Below are 21,399 nucleotides of genomic sequence, written 5' to 3'. Positions count from 1 at the left end.
GAAAAGCTGGACATGAGCTGGCAACGTGCACTCACAGCCCAGAAGGCCAACTGCATCCTGGGCTGCATCAAAAGAAGCACGCCCAGCAGGTCAAGAGAGGTGCTTCTTCCCCTCTACTCCACTCTGGTGAGACCCCACCTGGAATACTGCATCCAGCTCTGGAGCCCTCAGCTGGACCTGCTGGACGGGGTCCAGGGGAGGGCCACAAAAATGATCAGAGGGCTGGAGCACCTCTGCTATGAGGACAGGCTGAGAGACTTGGTTGTTCAGGGAAAAAGAAGGCTCCAGGGAGAACTTACCATGGTCTTTGAGTACATAAAGGAGGCCTACAGGAAAGATGGGGACAAACTTTTTAGCAGGGACTGTTGCAAGAGGACAAGGGTCAACGGTTTTAAACTAAAAGAGGGAAGACTAGATATAAGGAGGAAATTTTTTACCATGAGGGTGGTGAAACACTGGCACAGGCTGCCCAGAACGGTGGTAGATGGGCCATCCCTGGAAACATTCAAGGCCAGGCTGGACGGGGCTCTGAGCAACCTGATCTAGTTGAAGATGTCCCTGCTCATTGCAGGGGGGTTGGACTTGATGACCTTTAAAGGTCCCTTCCAACCCAAACTATTCTGATTCTGTGATTTTGTGATACATCTCTGACCTAACTTGAGGTCTGTCAGGGAAACAAAAGGGTTGGTATCCACTGTTCTGATTATACCATTCAAACTGGCCAACAGAGACATCCTTCTTTCTCCCTCCTACTACCACCGCTTCTGAAGTGGTGATCTACGCCTGCTGTAACTGGAACAACTGGCTGATAACCAAGTGTTACCTAACTCTAGTTAAGGAAACTGGCACCCACTGATGTAAAGGGATTAAGAAGGATATTCAGAAACATTCAGTTGTCATCTTACCGTTTTCTGGATCTAAGAAAAATTTATTGTTCCCCGGACCATACAGAGAATAGCGAATTTCCCCATTGGACCCAATGTCAGCATCTTTAGCACTGATTTTAAGAATGACTTTGTTTGATGGAATGTCTTCAGGAAACAGTGCTGTGTATGCAACCTAGAGACAAAACCAGAATGTAAGCTATGTTATAACAGTATTTTACAGTCTTTGCACAACTTTTTTTTTAAACTCTCTGTAGTGCATCTTTCTATATAGGAAACAATTTTTCTTTACATAACACATTCCTAGATGTTTAAATCACTGCTAAGCTTTGAGGTGTCACAAAAACAATGACAAATTATGCCTCTTAATAGGGCTCATCTTAGGTGTTAAATGCAGTCTCATTTTCTATATTCTGTTTGTTTCATCAACACCCATGAAATGGAAACTTTGATGAGCGTGCTAACGAAGATACACTGTGATTCCCCAGAGTGGTGCTTGCAATGACAGTGGTCCATCACTGATAATGTAATGGTGGGAATTATATGAGTATATACACATAGGTATATATTCATAAAATATTCTGTGAACAGTACCGTTAAGGAACTCTGGGTTTCGCTGTGTGTTTTCTTTCACACAGACCTTTCTATTGCAGTAATATCGGTTCCTCACATTGCCTTTCCACAGAATAAGAGACAGTGCTGTGAAAGCTGTGGTCAGGCAAGCTACATTCTTCTGCCTTTTCCACTGGGTTTCTGACATCTGCCAGGTTCAGGAAGACTGGAGTGAAACCAGATTGAAAACATTTCCACATTGGTTGTGAAAGGAAAGCACATTTTTTCTGCAGGGGATTAGTGGCTGCCCAGTGCCACCTCACGATGCTTCATTTTTTCTAAAGCCAACTAAGGCCACTGTGGAGAAGGCTCCTCTGCTACCTTTACTAGACCATGATCCTTTCATCTTGGCTTCACAGGACTGTTTCATCACTTCAGATTCTTCAACTAAGACCTTAAGGATGAAAATGAGCGTTGCCTGTGACTACCTGTAAATAGCAGGGACACCCATAGAGAAACCATCGCTTTCAACACAACAGTTGATTGCCATATGGGTCTTGCTAACTCACCTGTTCACAAACTGGATTATTATCGTTAACGTCAGTGACGGTTACTTCCACAGCAGCTTGGGTTACAAAGAGGCCATCCGTGGCGGTGATGTTCAGATAATAAACGTCTTGCTCTTCCCGATCTAGAGGCCTTTTAACATAAACCTTCCACTCATTCTGAACCAGTCCCAGAGCAAACTTCCCTTTGGGATTCCCTCCTGCAACGAGACAAGCAACACGCAATAGGCTGGGGTGTCCCTTCAGAGCTCCCACCTAGTTTAAACACACAGATGCATCGCAGAGGACCTGGACTAAGCAGCCGTCATTTGTTTTACAGTGATTGGTGCTTTCAAATTCGCACACTCAGGAAATCTGTAATGAGATTACACTCCCTGTGTTTATTGCCCCCCGAACGCCTGGTGTGAAAGTGAACCAATAACTTTCAGTGGAAACAAAATCCATTTAGCAGAGCTGAAGATGATCTCTTGTTTAGTTCCCCGTAAGGGCAATCAAATTCAAACTGTGAACAATCAATAGTCCTCTCAGGCTGGTACAATTGTCTTTCCACTTAGTCTCGGGAGAGGATGTAATACACCGTAGCTCTTGTTACCAAGACAATTTCATTAGCTGTTGATTATGCAATCAAGGACTGGAAGCGGGTTCTATTAAGGAATCCTCTAATGAAAGCTTTATCATACAGCTGTGCCGTTCTTCTGCTCATTAAAATTCTAGTTTTAAAAAAAGTTTACACGACACAGGAAGACACATTAGTATTAAATAGTCCTAACAAGAGGTCATTTGAGGAGCAGTTGGAAGATAAGCAGTACAATTAGATCAAATGTATCTGAAAGTGAAAGCTGGTGAAAGGAGTGCAGGAGACGAAGCAGAACAGCTTTTCATCGTGCCGTAACACTGACACTGAACCTGGCAATGGTGCTCTTACACATCATTAAACTGCCTTGTGACAAAAGCAGGTTAGGAGAAGGAAAGCTTTGGTCCACATCATCCTCAGGAAGGAAGGACATCACACGCAGAAGGGTACAATAATCAAGATGGGCATAGTTGTTGTTAATGCTTCCAACTGCTATTTACTCTTTAATCCGAAATCGTACAGTCCCCTGCCTGCTCCACGAAGAAATCACTTTCAATCACCTTTCTCTGAGCCCGATCTCAACCCCCTGTCAGACCAGACAGTAAAATCTTCTAAGCCAATGTTGTGGCTTAACTCTGGTACAGACAGCTAAGCCCCACACAGCCGCTCGCCTGTTTCCCACCCAGAGGAACGGGGGAGAAAATCAGAAGGGAAAAAGCGTGGAAACTCGTGGGTAGAGATAAAGTCAGTTTAATGGGTAAAGCGAAAAGCTGCGTGCATAAGCAAAGTAAAATAAGGAATTAATGGGAGGTCTTCAGCCGTCTCCAGGAAAGCAGGGCTCCATCGCATGTAACATTTACTTGGGAAGACAAATGAAATCAATCTGAATGCCCTCCCTTGCTTCAGCTTTGATTGCTGAACATGATGCCATACAGTATGGAACATCCCTTTGGTCAATTTTGGTCAGCTGTCCCAGCTGTGTCCCCTCCCAACTCCTTGTGCACCCCCAGCCTACTCTCTGGTGGGGTGGGGTGAGGAGCACAAAAAGCCTTGGCTTTGTGTAAGCACTTCTCAGCAACAGCTACAACATCCCCGTGTTATTAACGCTGTTTTGGTCACAAAACAAAACCACAACTCCATACGAGCTGCTATGAAGAAAATTAACTCTACCCCAGCCAAAACCATTAAGGGCAACTACCCAGTCTTCTGTGCCCAGCGTATAACATAACCTTGGTCTGTAAAAACATATCTACACTTTTAATAATTTAGGATAGATCGCTGCAGCCATAGAAAACTCATGTGCTGTAGAAACTGAGTGAGGACATAGAAAAAAGCATCACACTGCTCCACTGGGTGAACTTTAATTCCAGCTAACCCACTACTAGCTTATTCCCCACCATATTAAAGCTTTCTCCTGTGCTCTCCCATGCAGAAATGCAATCTAAGAACTACTTCCCATCTTTCTTATGTATAAAAATGGTATCAAAATATTAAGGGAACACCTATTCTTTCCTGTAACCGGATCAAGAATGGGAAGCATGCTAGTGTACTTCTGCTTACAACTGATCCAGGGTCCTGACATGTGTCATGGGATTGGTCCGAGCTCAATGGAAAGGCCAGATTCTTAAAGCTTCCTCTCTAGTACTTGTGCTGAATGTTAGAGCAAATACGTATTTAAAAAAAAAATAATCCAATGCTGAATTTATTTGAGCTGCCTCTGCTGTCAAGCGGTTAGGTGTCACTGTTGTTGCTTCTGGTGTCACAATTCTGTCAGTTCCCAGGGACCTTCTTAGCAAAAAAACAAAGCACAAAAGATCTGAACTTGAAGCTGAGCTTAAAAGTAAGCAAAATGTCTAATGCACATTTCATACCTTCTTTCTACATCAAAAAGCAGAAAAGAGGTCACAGGCTGTAATCTATGCCTTCTTCATTAGCTACCAATGACATGAGAGACTGGTTTCTATTTAATAAGAAAACTAAGTCAGTTGAGAAAGGCTGAGCGAATCTTTCCTGTTAAGCACCATCATTTGTGCTAGCTGTAACTGTGTCAAAAAAGCACGCTGTAATGAATAAGATTTCCAGAAAATTAGTCAGATATTGCGTTATAATTATAAAAGGCCCTCTAGTCATACAGAGCACAAAACTGATGTATCAAAACCTAGATATTTTCTGTTGATAGAAAATCACCTCTTTAGATCGTAAAACCAAGCAGATCTCAATTTTCCCACTGATTTCTATGACAGTGTGGAATAACCATCAGAGGACTCAGTTAAACCTTGTTTAATCTGCTGTGTGATATAAACGCATTTCTCCTAAAGAGGGTTACGCAGCGTGTCAATGTGCACTACAGGCCAGATCTGAACACAATCCAAGGCAATGAGAATCTGTCCATCGACATGAGTCTTAATGTGACTTCAAAGAAGGTAGACCCCTGCTGATTGACATTAAATTCTCTCTATTCAGTTCAACATCAGCATAAAAAAGCTTAACTCTCCTTTATAAAAGGCTGTAATCTTGTCAAGGCAAGTTTAATGTTGTAAACCATTAATAAAAATGGTCTTAAATATTCTTATTTAGCTCCATGATATCAATCTGCATATTTTTCTGCATATTAGTCCTTTTGTAGAAGGAAATGATTAACTGTCCCGAGGAACTATGAAGCAATACACTCAAGGTATGGGTATCCCATTGCTAAGAAAAGAGGAAAGGTAAAATCTAATTAAAATCAGCTGGTGGCTTTTATGGCTGGCAGTAACACTAGCTTGGAGCCATTTTAAAATCACTTCTGCTTTGTTGTTGATGGAATGGCTTTTAAATCATACTTAGGAATTTGAGGAGTATGTATAAAAAAACGGTCCTTGGGATCCCTTTTTCTCCAATTTACTCCACTGGAAAAGGATCAATTTGAATGACCAAGAAACCTGTGCAGTAAGCTGTGAACGTGTAACAGTTTATCTGCATGCCTTTTTCATTAGCGCTACCTTTCGGTTTTTTTCTTCTCAGGACAGGCTACGTGCTTTGTTGGTGGAAGACAAAGGTGGAAGTTGTACTATAAAGTGTAACAGAAATAATGAGATGTAAACACTAAAATACCGTCAAGGAAATATTCTTAAAAAATGGAAAGGCAAAAAAATCCACACTGTGGCCCAGGGAACCATTTTCTCGTACTTATACATATGTCTCGATGCAGATCTCATTCTGCAGTGATTAATTAACTTTTTCACTAATATATGTAAGCAGATTCAGTTTCCTAGGGGCGTTCTAATTAATTAGTTTTTCGCTCTGAATAATGTAGCTTTTCTAAACGGAAGCCTCCTGACTACATGCATTAATGGATTCTTTAAAATCTTTTGGCAGTTTTCTTATGTTCTACTTTGAATGTCACAACAGTGAAGTGCTAGCTACAAAAAACACTCCAGTAACTTTTTAGAAAGGCTTTGAGGCTAAAAGAATCAGCATTATCTTTTATCTTTTGTTACTTGAAGTTTAAATAATGCTCTCCCTCCCTCCCTAGTCAGCAAATAGTACAAAGCCAAATCAAGCTCAAGTTTAAGAAAAGAAAGAAAACAGCCAGATACAAATGAAATGCAGAGACACAGTGATCCAAAATAAACAAATCCTGACACACATCATTACTAAAGCACACACAGAGGGAATTATAACGGCTAAAAGGGAACGGAAAACTAGAAGCCAACAGTATCAGTTTTCACTGCAATGTCCCAATCCGGGAGGGGGAACTGTGTATTTACTAACTTATTTATTTAGTTTCTCCCTTATATTTATGCATTTATTTAGATAGTTTCAATTCCCAATCAGAGCTCTAGGCATTTGCATCACATAAAATCAATAGGCTCATCCCCCACCCCCGGTTTAAGATGTTGCATGTTTACTGAGCTGCCGAAATGATAAACCCAATCCTCCTAGCTTCACTATCATAAAATTGCAGAGACCGTTCTTCAGCCTGCAGCACAAGTCCTCCCCAAACAGCGAAACATCCGTTTCTCCAGAACTCCAGGATCTCAAATATAAAATAAAACCAAACAAAAATCGTCAGTTTGCTCATACTGGGCAATCAACCTAGCAAAAAAACCTACTGCGTACAGTGCCAGTTCTTTCTTCCAAAACACACTGTCCATCTTCCTTGTATTCAGCTGAACCAAGCTTAAAGACTATTATCTGTCTTTACATTTACGTGCCTGATGGAGCCTAATTAACATCACTGAGGAACACAAAACACTTTACTGTACCAAAGTCTTAGCAACTGACATTTTTCTGGTGGCTTTTATTAGTTCACCACAGTCAAATCTCAGTAATATCTGGCGGGGTCTAGGCTGGCTAAACATCCTTGCCAAACATCAGCGGAGTCCTGGTTTTAGCTAAACGGCCTCAAATGATATAGGCAATGACCTCAAATGAGCCTTCAAAAGAAAACTGCAGTGCATTTGTGTCATCTGCACTTCCTATTGATTTTCTATTAAGATTTATATACAGTACTTTTCGTTTGTGAACATCTCCAGCTGCTATCAAACTACACATAACAAAGGGTAAGTGCAGAATTCTTCCCCCACCATCAGATGCAGATGAAGGTGGATTTGAAAATGGCAACTACTTTCCAGAATATACATTTATCCACCAGAATTATCTACCCCTTTTCAAAGCTGACCAGAAGACTGCAATGAGTGTTTGTATTTCTCAAAAGAGTGCAAAGGGCTCTTCAGTGATCACATCTGACTCAGAACGTTTATTTCTTTTGTCTCCTGAACGATGATTTTTTTTTTTCCATCTATCTTCTGTGTACTACTTTTCTACAGGTGCATTTCCACAAAGCTGGTTTCGGTGGGTCCACATGCCATTCTCATAATTTGTTTTCTTCTCCCTTTTTGTCAGTGTCCTGTTTTTCTTCAGAGTTTGTTTATTGTATTCACAGAAATTTCTATGGCTCAAAATGCCTCCGGAAAGCCACAGCATTTGAATATTTGTCTAGCTAATCTGATTTCATGAAATATTCAAGTGCAGTTCCTGAGCTCAACTTGGGGTAAAGTGTGAATAGACTATTTCATTAGTTCAACTATACTTTAATATTTTTTGACATTTTAATCAAAAGAACCTAATTTCTCCATGTGCATTTCCCAAATTCAAAGGATATATTCAAAGACAGTGGAATTTCTGAGCTCATGCCCTTTAGTAATTGTACAGTAGGCATTTGAGAAACTTTTGGGCATTGACATCGAACGTTTTTGGGAACTAAAATACCAGCAAAATATCTGATGTATTTTAAACTGTGATAGAAATTAAGGTACGGAATGATCTATAATTTTTGAGTCACAGATGACATTATTCAAAAATCCAGTTATTGCTAAATTAACAGCACAGGAATGTGAAGAAAACATTACGTAACTAAAAGCACAATTCATTCTAAGAGATATTAAAGACTGAAAGACTTCAGAACAAAGAGAAAACAGTACCTTCGGCTAATGATCGTGGTACACTAACACATCTTGCTCCAAACATGAAAGGCTTGCCTTTCCTATAGTACTTTCTATACTGGGATCCCCAAATTCCTTCAAATATCACAATACCTCTTGGAGGAGGCACTACTTATTCACTTTTAGACACGTGGGAACTAAGGCACCGGCAGCTAGTGCACCTTGCCCGAAGCCTCCAAATCCCGTTGTTTTATCCACAAGGCTATTTTTGCCTCTACTTAAAATATCCTACAACATGCCAAATATCCTACAACACGTCACACTATAAACACATAGTATTTGAAAACCTTTAAACTGAATCCAGACTTTCATGTAAGTGCTCAGAATGAATTTCTGGCTGCTTTGAAAATTATGCTACTTCTGACGTGAAACATAGACAATTTGCGGCTAAGTGGAACATCACACCTTCCCCTACACACCATCCCACAGCCATCTCCAATGGTTTGGGTTGGAAGGGACCTTAAAGAGCGAACTCATTAGACATTTGAAAGCTTATCCTCCAGAGCAAAATACACAAACTGTTATCTGGTTAGTTAAGTCTTTTTTGCCCATAGCCTTCTACTTTCATGAAGGTCTTGTGTAACTCAAATTTTATCCAGTGACAAGAATGTGAATTCGTCCAATAATCTGGTTATTACTGTGTAATTAATATTAGGTCTTGGATTGTGAAGGTTGTGATAAAGTTGTTCCCTAACAAAATATATTGGACGATGGAAGCTGTAGGCAGAAAAAATAACTGCAGCAGCCCATCACTCATAACATACTCACGCAAAAGCCAGTCTGAATCTAGGAGAAAAGAATGATAATAAATATAGCACAATAAGAAAGAGCAGTGTTACCACACTTTGAAAAATATGTTAGTAATGTAATCGAAATTGCCTTGTGCTGTATATAACAATGCATGGCAGCTAACCAGTGCTTCTAAGTGGATTACTGTTTCCCTGGCCAGAAATCTGTGCTGATAAGAAATGGCATCCCCCCACTCCTTCCAATATAAAATTCCTTCCTTCCTTCTGCCCTCCCCCCAGATAATGGTATTTCAAAGTGGCTCCTGCATGCACTTTCCTATCTCAAAAAGAAAAATGCTATTTCAAAAAATGTTAAATACTTGAAAACGTAAGGATTTTCTCCTTAAGCATAAAACGTTCTTCCCTTTGTTGAAACATTAAGTCATGATGGTTTCCAAGCTGACACATCTATTATGATGTGTTGATGGGTCACACTATGTTGCACTGCAGCAAATCACAAAACATTAATCTTGGAAATTAGAGAGAGAATAACCCAGACAGACAGACAGACATTCCCTTTCCCTCTTTTCAGCTTTGTTAGCTGCTGCAAATTCTCTCCAAATTAAAAAAAAAAAAAAAAAAAAGGAGAGAGATGCAACTGCATGATTCACAACGATAATTTACCTGAAACCCTGCTAAACATTCACCTAAAACTGGTCACATGCACATTTCTTCAGTAAAGCTGGTTTTGGAAAGAACGCATGCCAGTTGTTCCTTACCTGTAATGTGGTAGCTAACCTGCCGGTTGACATCAGATGTGTCTTCATCCCAGGTGCTAAGAACAGCCACAACTTCCCCCGGGGGGTCGCTCTCCTTCACTGACCCTCTGTACACCTCATGCTCAAAGACGGGTGCGTTATCGTTTATATCTGTCACAGTAACTGAGACCAAGGTGGTTGATGACAAGGATAAAGCTTCCCCCAGATCTGAGGCCACCACTGCAAAGGTGAACGCAGGATCCTTTTCGTGGTCCAGATCCTTCAGTGTGCTGATCCAGCCGCTGTTGCTATCAATGGTGAACGCTTCTGTGATCTTCTCCAGCTCCGATTCCACTGCGAGTGTGTATGTGACCTGTCCATTTGCACTCGAATCTGCATCAACCGCTTTAACTTGCATAAGTTTTGTTCCTATGGGCATCCCTTCCATTATTATAGCATCATAGCTAGCTGTTTCAAACATGGGCTTGTTGTCGTTTACATCCAATACTTTAACCTCCACATCCACAGTCAACACAATGTCTACTTTGTCTAACTGAATGGTGGCCGCAACTTTGAAGTGAAAAGCCGGATTTGTCTCATGGTCAAGTCTCTTATCCAGTTTTATGAGCCCTGTGTCTTGCTCTATGATGAAAACTCCATCTTTGTTGTTTTCAGTCAGCTCGCCATTAACTGTGCTATACAAAGCACCCTGATTAGGCAAAACATGCAGAATGTCTATGGTACTTCCTATGAGGGTGTCTTCTGCTATGGTAAAAGAATACTGGGGCTGAGAAAAGGAAGGTAAAATAGTTTCTGGGGGTAAAACATGGATGTAGACAGGAATGAGGGAATGCTTTACAGGAATGCCACCATCAACTGCTTTGACAAAGAATGACAGAACTGTGTTTTTCAGCTGGTTAAAGCTACCCTTGGTGACCATCCATCCATTGTCTGGATCTATTTCAAGCAGATCAGCTACTGAAACAGAGGCTTCACTATACAGAGAATAGGTAATTCTGGAATTGGCTCCATCATCTGGATCTACTGCTTGCACTTGGGTCACCAAGTAACCTTTCCCGACATCTGCTTTGACACTTGCTCTATATTCGACCATCATAAATTGAGGAGCGTTGTCATTCTCATCCACTACTATCACTCTCACGGTGCAAAACGTAGTCCTGCCACCTCCATCGAGGGCTCTCAAAAATATACCGATATCACTTTCCAGAGGGTTCTCCCGGTCTAACCTCTCAGTTGTCAGAATCTGACCATTGTTATCAATCAAAAATCGGTCCTTGGCAAAGTCATTTATTATGGAGTAGCTTATCCGGCCGTACACACCTGAATCCCCATCTGTTGCCTTCACATGGATCACCTTAGTTCCAGGAGCAGCGTTTTCTCTAACCTCTGCAACATAAACGCTCTGCGAAAACACAGGGCTGTAGAGGTTGGCCCCAAGGATCTGAATGTGCACCTGAGCTGTGCTGGTGAACAGCCCGTCTGACACAGAGACGTTTAGGCTGTACATGGGCTCCATTCTCTGTTTGCGATGGTTGGAAAGCGTGATAACACCACTCTTGCTGTCCATAATAAAACTGGTCCGATCATTTCCCGATAGGATGCTGTACTCCAGTCTGTCAAAATCAGAGCTGTCGGCATCAGAGGCTTGGACACAAGTCACAAAATGACCCCGAGGTGCCAGTTCACTCACATACGATTCATATATTAACTGGTTAAAAACTGGAGGATTGTCATTCATATCTGTTATTGAGATACTAACAAGAACCTCACTGCTTAGTGGTGGGAACCCATTATCGGTGGCTCTGACTTTCAAGCTGCACTGCTGTATGAATTCATGATCCAGCATCCGGGCTGTCAGAATTAGGCCACTGGTGCTGTCTATATGGAAATAGTCCGTGCTGTTAAAGGTGTCTTGGACTATCTGATACTGCACAATCTTGTTATTGTCAGAGTCAGCATCAATAGCAACCACCTGCAGTACAGGAGTCCCAATCAAAGATGCTTCAGACAAAGTAGCATTATAAGCCGACTGATCAAAAACTGGAGGATTATCATTCACATCGTTAATGATCAAGTCCACAGTGACCTCAGCATGAGCGCCAGTGAGGGCATCGCTGGCTCGCACCATCAGCTTGAAAAGAGAATTTATTTCATAATCCAGGGGGCTGATGACACTCAGAACTCCAGTATCAAAGTCGATATTAAACTGGTTGTAGGGATCTCCATCAACAATGATATAAATGATACCCTGGCCTTCTGGACTCGTTGCATTTATGCTTAAAATTGGCGTGTGCATTTCTACGTCTTCATTCACGGAGGCTGTATAGAAGGGCTTGTCAAATACAGGCATCGCTTTGTTAACAATAGTAATGGGGAGCTCTACCGAAGCAGACAACGAAGGGTTACCACCATCTTTTGCAAGAATGACAACCAAATACTCTATATTAGATAAATCAGAATTGAAGGCTTCTTTTAAAGTGACGCTGCCAGTTCCTCTATCAATTTCAAAATGTCCGTAGTCTTCCTTCAGAAGATAGGACACCTCACCATTTTCACCCTTATCTTTATCAATGGCCGTCACTCGATATATCAGCGTACCAGGCTCAGCATCAACTTGCACAGCAGCATAGTATGGAAGCCCTACAAACACTGGGGCATTGTCATTTATGTCCTCAATGTAAACCCTCACCACCACTCGAGCTACACGGAGGTGATCTAGTTCACGGCTTGCTTCCACCACCAGCTCATACAGCTCTTTTTCCTCTCTGTCGAAGGGGATGCCAGTTGTCTGAATGACTCCTGAGGTGGACTTGATTTTAAATTTGTTGCCTGGGTTTAATATACTGTATTTCAAAGGCTCATTGAGGCGGTTACCAACAGCATTCACCACAGCGATCTTGGTGATATTGGTGCTGTTTTCTGAGATAGACGTGGAATAATAATTTTGTGTGAAATGGAGCCCACTATCCATGGCTTCTTTTACCATTATAGTCACCATCGCAGTGCTATAAAATTTCCCATCAGATACTCTTACTATTAGCATATAGTGGTCTTTGGAAAGGCTATTGTTTTTAATGGTGAGTATCCCTGTGCTTGAATCAATTAAAAAATGCTCCATATTGCCTTCAATTAGACTATATGTTAGTTCAGGAGGGATCTCTGAATCTGGGTCTGTAGCTTTGACTTTGAGAACCTCAACACCAACATACGTGGGCAGGAGCAAGACTGTCTCAAATACAGCCTGGCTGAAGACTGGTGGGTTGTCATTGACATCAGTTACCTCAATGGTAACTTCAACTGGGCTCTCTGCTGTAAGCTGGGGATTCCCACTGTCTCTAACGTGCACGTGGAAGTGGAAGTGGGCTATTGTTTCATGATCTAAATTTGCAATTGTTCTGATTGCACCTGTGCTGGAATCTACCGTGAAATACTTTTTTGCAGTAGATTCAACAATCTGGTAGACGAGTAAAGCATTTTGGTTGCTGTCAGCATCAGTGGCACGTATCACGAGGGGACTGTTATTCGTGCTCCGGACTATGCTATTTACAGGAGCAGCTTCACTTATGCTGCCCAAGTACTGAGAGAAGAGAAAAACTGGTGGGTTATCATTTTCATCAACAATCTGAATGTTCACAGTGGCATTTGATGCCATGCCTGCCATATTTGTTGCCTGTATGATGAGCTGATAGAAGGAAGCACGCTCATAATCAAGGGCCTTTTGACTGGTGATCACTCCAGAATATGGGTTTATAGTGAAGACTCCATCCACATTCCCATCTTTAACCTCATAAACTAACGTGGACTGACTGATCGCAGAGAGAGAGATGACAGAAGTACCAATATCCACATTTTCATTAACCTCCGCCTGGTATTCTTTGAGAGTGAACTTCGGGTGGGAGTTATCTGCCATCGTCACAGATATCCGCACTATTGCTGTTGCAGACAACGGTGGAGAGCCTTGATCAGTCACTTTGACTGACAAAACAAACTGTCCCATTGTGGTCAAGTCTGGCTCCTTCAGTAATGTAATGATCCCTAAAACTGGTTCAATCTTGAATGTGTTTCCCGTATTTCCTAAAACACAAATAATAGAAGCAAATTAGAAATGAAATACAGCACACTTAATGATCACTTAAACCAGGAGCAATTAGCTGCAATTTGTTAAAGGCAGTTATTAAAAAAAAAAAAAACAAAACCAAATCAAACCAACATAAGAGGAAAGAATTCTAAAGGCCCTTCCAGCCTTCCTTTCTGAAAATCAGGCACCTCACTAGATGATATAGGTGTTCAAACCTTCAGAAACTCAGGTGCTGCTATCTATATCTTGATTCTGAGTATCAGCATCTGAGCAAATGCTGCACGTATATTACTCCTACTGAAGTTGGAAAAAGCATCTCTAAAATATGAGAATTAGTCAAATACATGTACACCTAAGGCAAAGAAACTAGATCAGAGGCTAACAAGCCAATTACATGACAAATGGATAACAACTCAGGCTCTTAATTGAAGGGGATATTAAGCAACCGTAGAGAAGATTACAGCAGTTCAAGACTCAAAGAACTGAATATAAAAAGGTTAAAGTGGCATTTAGAAAAATAAAACAGAACAAATAGCATAGAAAAGAGATTCAAGTATCTTTTGGCACAAAGGTTTATCATATGATCTCTGAGGAGGACGAATCTAAATGAATGAGATTTAGCACAAAATGTCACGAAATGTCTGTTATAACATGAAAGCAGGGATATCACTGACTGCATGAAGGTGAGAACAGTGAGTTTGGACCAAGGACCTTCGTTGGGGTCTTATTTTCTTTTTAGTCTTTTTGCCAACCTCGTCTTTAGCAAGACAGATTAAAAGCTTTTGATATGTATCCCTATCCTGTAATTAGAGATCACCTTTTTTAGGCAACCTGTATTTCGCTGGTTCCTTGAGTGCCTGCTTAAAGTATAGGATGCTGCCTGTATATCTGGCAAGTATAAGCGTACAGACATCACATGGGCCTCTTGGGACGGGTCCAGAGGAGGGCCACAAAACTGATCAGAGGGATGGAGCACCTCCTCTATGAGGACAGGCTGAGAGAGTTGGTGTCGTTCAGAAAAGAAGGCTCTGGGGAGACCTTATCGTGGCTTTTCAGTACTTAAAGGGGGCTTATAAAAAGATGGGGACAAATTGTTTAAGAGGGCCTGTTGCAATAAGACAAGGCGTAATGGTTTTAAACTAAAAGAAGGAAGATTTAGACTAGATATAAGGAGGAAACGAAGAATTTTTTTTCAATAAGAGCAGTGAGACACTGGCCCAGGTCGCCCAGAGAGGTGGTAGATGCCCCATCCCTGGAAACATTCAAGGTCAGGTTGGACGGGGCCCTGAGCAACCTGATCTAGTTGAAGATGTCTCTGCTCATTGCAGGGGGGTGGACTAGATGACCTTTAAAGGTCCCTTCCAACACAAACTGTTCTATGATTCCATGACTCTTTTTTCTGAATTTGATTCTAAATACAAACAGAATGTACTGAGTTACAGTGATTCCAATCATTATAACATGTTCCTGCTATTGTAATATACACTTTAAAATGCAGAACCACTTCCAGTCTATAGCCAAGCATCCATCCATGACCTGGAGAGAAATACATCTCGGGTAACTGGTGATAAACAAGAGATTTTATTTTAATGGTGATTGGTACAGGTGCTGTGCACAGAGCAGTAAATGTGAAAACTGTAGCTGGAATACCTAATACATGGAATCCTAAATGAAGTGAGTTAATGTGAACTATTTTTAAGATGTGATTCACTATCTGTTGTAAATTCTGGGGCTTGGAGGCTAATTTAAGCTACATACTACTGTATGTAGTTCAATACTTGTAGTGGCTTTCTATTTATATCCATCCTTTCAGATCAGTAAAGTTTACTCTACTAGCTAAAACAAAAATTGTGCTGTTCACTGAGGAGCTGAGATTCTGCCAGAGCTACAAATTCTCATAAAGATCACGGTAACTGCCACATTTGCAGACACTACAAATGCTGCTGCAGTTATTTTGTCAGTGCTTATGAATACAAATAATTTTTAGCCACTGGCTGCCTCATGTAAGGCCAGAGCTGCTTCTTCTCCTTTAGGAATTTCCTACAAAATTACACAATAGCTACTTTCTTTACCAATTGCTCTCTTCACATGTAAGGTGATGTAAGTAACTCTCTTGAATGAAAGGGCTATTTACAATCTTAATGCTCAGTTAAAATCAGTATCCTCAACTGCAGATTTTATAGATCATAGAAACTACAGCAGCAGAAGACAGAATTTTGAAGCATCTGTGGTTGGAACATCTGTGGATAATGAAACTGAGGGAGTGCGTGGCTTACAGTAAATGGAAGTTTGACACTGCAGGGAGAGCTCATGATGAAGCAGAAACAGGCTGTAATGGAAGAGAGAGCCTCTAGAAAAAATTAAAACATGCAGACTAAAAAGGACCTTCAAATACCCAAAGCATCCTTTCTAATCATTATATTTCCTGTGCGCATCATGTGTGATTCCCTTCCAGTGTAAGGGAGCCATACTCCTAGCAAGTCAGGTTGCTCCTGACATCGTGGTGGCACCTAGAAGTGATTGCGTTGGAGCCCATAATAGTAATAATGTGTCATTATTCCTAATTAACCTGATCTGGTCTGCTCAGAGTTCGTCCTATAAAGCACAGTGTTGTCCTGATCTGGGCATGTGTAAAATTTCCCCTGATCTAAGTTAAAGGCCACTGGAGAATACTGAGAAAAAATTGGTAAGACCAAATGCAGTGCACAAAGGAAATATTTGGTTTTCAGTGCTAAGATCTTTGTGGGATTACAAGGGTCTAAGTTCAGCACTTTCAGCTGCAAATACTTCACCTCCTGGTTTGCTTAAAGGACTTTTTCCACAAGGCATACAGGGTAACGACAGAAGTTCCTTGGTCTTCTCTAAGCTTCAGGTTACATCAATTTAAGGTGTGAGCTTGAACTACGTGAAGTTAAATCAACATGAGATGGTGTAGCTAGTGACAAGTCTTTATAATAATATAAAAATAAATAAAGATCCTGTAGAGATCCCAGCCTAATGCCGGGAATGGCTTGTGATCTGGTTAACATGGGGACAATCTGCAGTATATAAGACTTTTTTTAGGGCAATATAGGTTTCAAGTTTTGCTATTATTATAACAGAAAGACGCATATTACTAAAAAAAAAAAAAAGTAGAAATGAAACATTAAAAACCCCAAAGGTTACAAATTTCTACTTCCTTCTATCTTTTTCTAGATGCTCCTCTTGTATAGACGTTCGTGGTTTATCTCAGAGATAATCCTTATCTCCAGATCCATATAGGCCAGAGAAAGTTACATTCACTTGCACGTGTGGCAGAGATAATGCAGATTTCCCATGGCTGTGCTGTTCCACCAGCAGAGGAATGCTTTTGCTGGTGCAGATTATGTGGTGAATGCAAATAAATGCAAAAGCAAGTTTAATCTGGTATCACCATGCCCTCCCTTAGTTTCAAGAGACCTTGTGCCACTAAACTGCTACAGCTCTGCTGGCAGAAGTTTTTAGCATAGCCCTGGTGTTAGCCTCCATGCCCCTCTGATCCAAATATTGGCGAAGAGGCGGATCTGGAGGATCCATTTGAAGCCAGCAACCTGGAAACAAGTCACTGGCTGTAGTTTCAATAACTATCTTCTGTGATGGTTTTGAACCAATGACTTATAGTTAAAGGCTCTGGAGCCATCTAGTGAATGGGGCATGAGATTCTGTTCTGACACGTTTTGGGTATGGCAGCTTCAAAATTAAAAAAAAAACCCAAACCAACAGGAAGGTGTCTCTTTTGCCCAGCCCTCCAGGAGAAGGCAGACCAAAGAATCTGACTTGTCACCATCACAGCACTGCTCTGTCCAGAGCGTGAATCTTGATGCTACATTTTCATCCTCTATCCTAACCTGCTTCGATAGTGTAGATAAGCTCTGCGTTTTCTCCTTTGTCTTTGTCCAAAGCTGTGACCTGCAAGACTGCTGATCCAACTGCTGCTGATTCAAACACCGAGGCTTCGTACAACGGGCTAGTGAAGTACGGACTGTGGTCATTGGAGTCCTCCACATTTATGATGACTCTGGCCAGGTTTCTTCTGTAAGGGAATTCTTGATCTCGGACCTATAGAACAAGTGCATAATACACATCTTGATATCCACCTAGTAAAATTTCATAAATACTACTAATCTCAGTGCTAATAAGACTTTCAGTTCTATTTAATACAAAGTGATAAAAAAATCCATTTGTCCCAAAGAATAGTCTAAAATACATTCACATGTGAGATGGTAGATAGTAAATTTAAAGAAACAGGAAGAGCTTAGAGACCTTTTTTTTTTCACTTGTGAAAAAATACACTGCACATCATGACATGAATTTTTAAACTGGTGACTACATGACTTCTTAAATTCAGTTTCAGGTTTGCAAGAAATACTTTTTTTTATATACTAATTGAATGGTCATGCCTTCGTCCCGCCAATCCCTGCTTTACAGCACAGAGGCAAACATACCTTGCCCATGGCTCCTTCTTTCGAAGAGCTATAAACAATTTTACCAACTATGATCAGTCGCGTGTCAGTCTAGTGCTTGTAGGTGCCAATGGACAGTGCACACCTTTTTGAAGATGACGATACCGATACCGATAGTAAACAGTAGGATAAATAGTAAGCAGTGATTAGCACTCCCAGCAGAGGTATCGTTTACCGCACCTCTCTCAACTCCATACTAAAAATCTCAGCATTGCTACACTGACAATCCTGCCAACGTGATCCCCAAAAGCCTGGCTCTCCGTAAGCAGAACAGACCCCTCATTGTATCAGGTGGAGGTCAAACACAAGAACCGGGAAATGACCTCTATCAGCCGTGCCTCTCTGTGCTTCAGTTTATACTTATTTCTTAGCCTGCTCGCCAAAGGACTTGCAGCTTGTTACGCTGTGAGCTGAGACCCCACTCAGCTCCAGCTGGCTGGATGTCACTGCAGCCCTCTGAGTCCTCTGCTCCCCAGCTCAAGTTCTTTCGAAGATCTCTTCTGCAGCAGTCTTAAGTGGTTAAAGAAAATAGTGGACTATGATGTTCAAATTAACACAGATTTTTATTTTTTTTTTTAATTAACCTCCAGTCTATAATATAAAACCTTCACTTGGAAACAGACAGACCTATGTTCCGTAATTTACGCACACTGAGCAAAAAATGGTAATTAGTTTTATTTTCTAATACCAAAACATTTGGAAATGTAGCTGAAAGCTACTTAGTATAACAATAGCTTATATACTAAAATAAATCTGTAAAAGTACACTATGGACGAGGCTTGTATTTAGAAAGGGTGTAGCATTCTCTATGGCAGGAAAGCAGTTATCTCCCTGTGAATAACTTCTCAAATAACTTTCAGCCTAACTTCAGAAACTCTGAAAATTACCTTGAGCGAGAGGACCAGATGCCAAGAGATTAAATAATTTCCTGCCTGCTCTCCCTTGAGATAGCAAATCATATCATATTACATACAATGAATTCACAATAAGTTTCCCAAACAGCCCAAATAAAAAGATGTAATATAAATACACAGCAGGGCAGGCAAGATGAAATTAATGAGTACTTACTGCATTGAAAGTTCTTTGCTCATGCAAAGGCTAAGGCACGTATGCACCTGAAGCAGCAGTAATTGTGCCCTGACCCACGTGAATATTGCATTCTTACCATGACATTAAGGATGTGCTTATCTTGAGCTTCGTGGTCTAATCTCTCAGCAGTATAGAGCACCCCAGTGCTGGGATCAATTCTGAATTTTCTCACGCTGACTGTATCGATGCTGCTGTGAATAGTGTAGCTCAACTTATGCTTTTCGTCTCTGTCTATAGCTTCAATTTGCAGAATTTCAGTATCAGGGAGGATGTCCTCTGAAATGGTGACATCGTAACTTGGGTGAGAGAATTCTGGGCCATTATCATTGTTATCCAACACTTTGATAAGAACCTACAGTTAATAAAAGAAAAACATTTGAAGTTATTGAAGTTTAGTCGGATTGCTGAATAGGCACCTAGAGAAATATAATTTGCTTTAGATGGCTGATGATGTTATACTGCTGTATGGTGGGACTGAGAAACATCATTTAATATTAAATGCTTACTGTTCAGATCAAAAGAAATAGTAAGCATATGACTTTAGAGGCAAAATGTTCCTAATTATAAGACCTACTCAGAGCCTGACAAAGAAGTCCATATCTTCAGTATCTATAGATTGGAAAATATTCCTACAATGGTCACAGGAAAGGTTTTGTCATCCCTTGTAATGGCTCTGGTTACAAGAGACTTATACGGGATTTCCTTTCCCCTTCACTATTAATAAGGCTATAAAAGAATCCTTTCCATGTTACTTAAATCTGCTTTTTATACCATCAAGGCTCTGCTAAATCCTGTGTTGTTTTCTGCCCAATATATTGTGTTGGGACGTACTAGCAGTGTCAAACCATGACAGCAGTGAAGACTTCCAGTTCCCATTACACCTTAGGCTGTGTTGGGAAGGGTGACACTTGGTGAGATGAGAACAGGGGACACAACCTCATGGCCACGCAAGCCCACTCCACACAGGTCAATATCAACCACCAAGGACAAGTAATCGCAGGGTACTGGTGACAGGGAAGGATTATTTTTATGGTTTCATCCTTGCTCTTCCTTTGCCAGCGATGTTTGTCTTTATTGACAACTAATTCACTTTCCCCTTAAACACCTGTTTGCCTCCCTTCTGTTGCAGTTTATGAAGGGTATCACTGATGCTAAAAATGTGAATGAACGCTGTGCCATTTGCTTCAAGTCTGTCTTTAAAACCTGGGTGTTGACCCCATCGAGTCCCCCATCATGGACTCGATGATCCCAAGGGTCTTTTCCAACGTAAATGATTCTATGATTCTAAAGAAACTTGGAGAGGGGGAAGGCAGGCCGGATGCTGCTGTTGCTGCCTATTACACCCATTTCCATATATCACAAGCTGTCCCTGGTAACTAATAAGAATCACTATTTTCCAAGCTTTGCCTTTCAACAGTTATGTGCCTCTGCAATGTTACTTGTGTGTGGCTCTGACGAAGTTTTGTGTTTTTCGCCACTGGAGGAGTCACTCCCTGGAGGAAATTTGCTTTCCAGACTTTATGTGCTATGGATCATTTTGGGCAGCGTGGCGGCAAAACCCTCGGCAAACTACATAACGCTGAACGAGGCAATGCAAAGAGCTGCCTCTTTTTCAGTACTGGAATCAAAAAGTATCTTTTGCAGAATGTGCCAGTGAAAGCACACACTTTATTGTACAGTGACTGAAATGGAACAGTCTTTTTATTCAAAGGCTCTGAAATAAGAGATAGTCCAATGAATGACATGGGAAAGGCCACGCACAGGACTCTTCCCTAAGACTCGGAGACTTGACCCATCCCTCATGTTATTTTCTTTGTTCCGAAAAGTACTTGGCTCTTTTATAAGCAAATATTTTATTACTTTGCTTGATCAAGCCCTGTTCACCCACACTTTCTTAACAGAAGAAAAATACAGTTACACTGCAATATTGCACAAACAGATGTTGGCCTCAGAGAGAAATGAAACTTTAGATTTCCATGATATTTGGAAGGGTTTGTAGAACACATTACCAGAAGGAACATGAGCAATTGTAAGCGGCAGTCGTAATGAACTAGCCTGGGAACTGTTTAAAAGACAGCTGAAATAAAATGCTCTCTAAGTTAAATGGCATAGGACTTGAACTGCACATTCCATGCGATTTAATTTTCGCTAGATTATGGTACGCCAGAGTGAAGTAGGTTGA

The 21,399-nt window shown here is 41.0% G+C and overlaps 1 protein-coding gene across 3 annotated transcripts in view; it reads right to left on the bottom strand.

Annotated features, from left to right (window-relative positions):
- The window catches only part of FAT3 (FAT atypical cadherin 3), a 357,170-nt gene that overhangs the window by 71,209 nt on the left and 264,562 nt on the right, over nucleotides 1-21,399 (bottom strand). For all 3 annotated transcript variants that reach the window (XM_054187680.1, XM_054187684.1, XM_054187685.1), the window contains exons 8-12: nucleotides 19,294-19,569; nucleotides 17,514-17,724; nucleotides 9,570-13,643; nucleotides 2,006-2,202; nucleotides 906-1,059 (exon numbers count right to left, since the gene is read on the bottom strand). In XM_054187680.1, coding sequence (XP_054043655.1) covers nucleotides 906-1,059; nucleotides 2,006-2,202; nucleotides 9,570-13,643; nucleotides 17,514-17,724; nucleotides 19,294-19,569 — 4,912 coding nt within the window. The remainder of the gene's footprint in view (nucleotides 1-905; nucleotides 1,060-2,005; nucleotides 2,203-9,569; nucleotides 13,644-17,513; nucleotides 17,725-19,293; nucleotides 19,570-21,399) is intronic.

Source organism: Rissa tridactyla, chromosome 1 (genome assembly GCF_028500815.1).
Source record: "Rissa tridactyla isolate bRisTri1 chromosome 1, bRisTri1.patW.cur.20221130, whole genome shotgun sequence".
NCBI classification, from domain to species: domain Eukaryota; kingdom Metazoa; phylum Chordata; class Aves; order Charadriiformes; family Laridae; genus Rissa; species Rissa tridactyla.
Note: the sequence above shows the minus strand (reverse complement) of the source record. Positions and strands in the feature narration are given on the sequence as shown.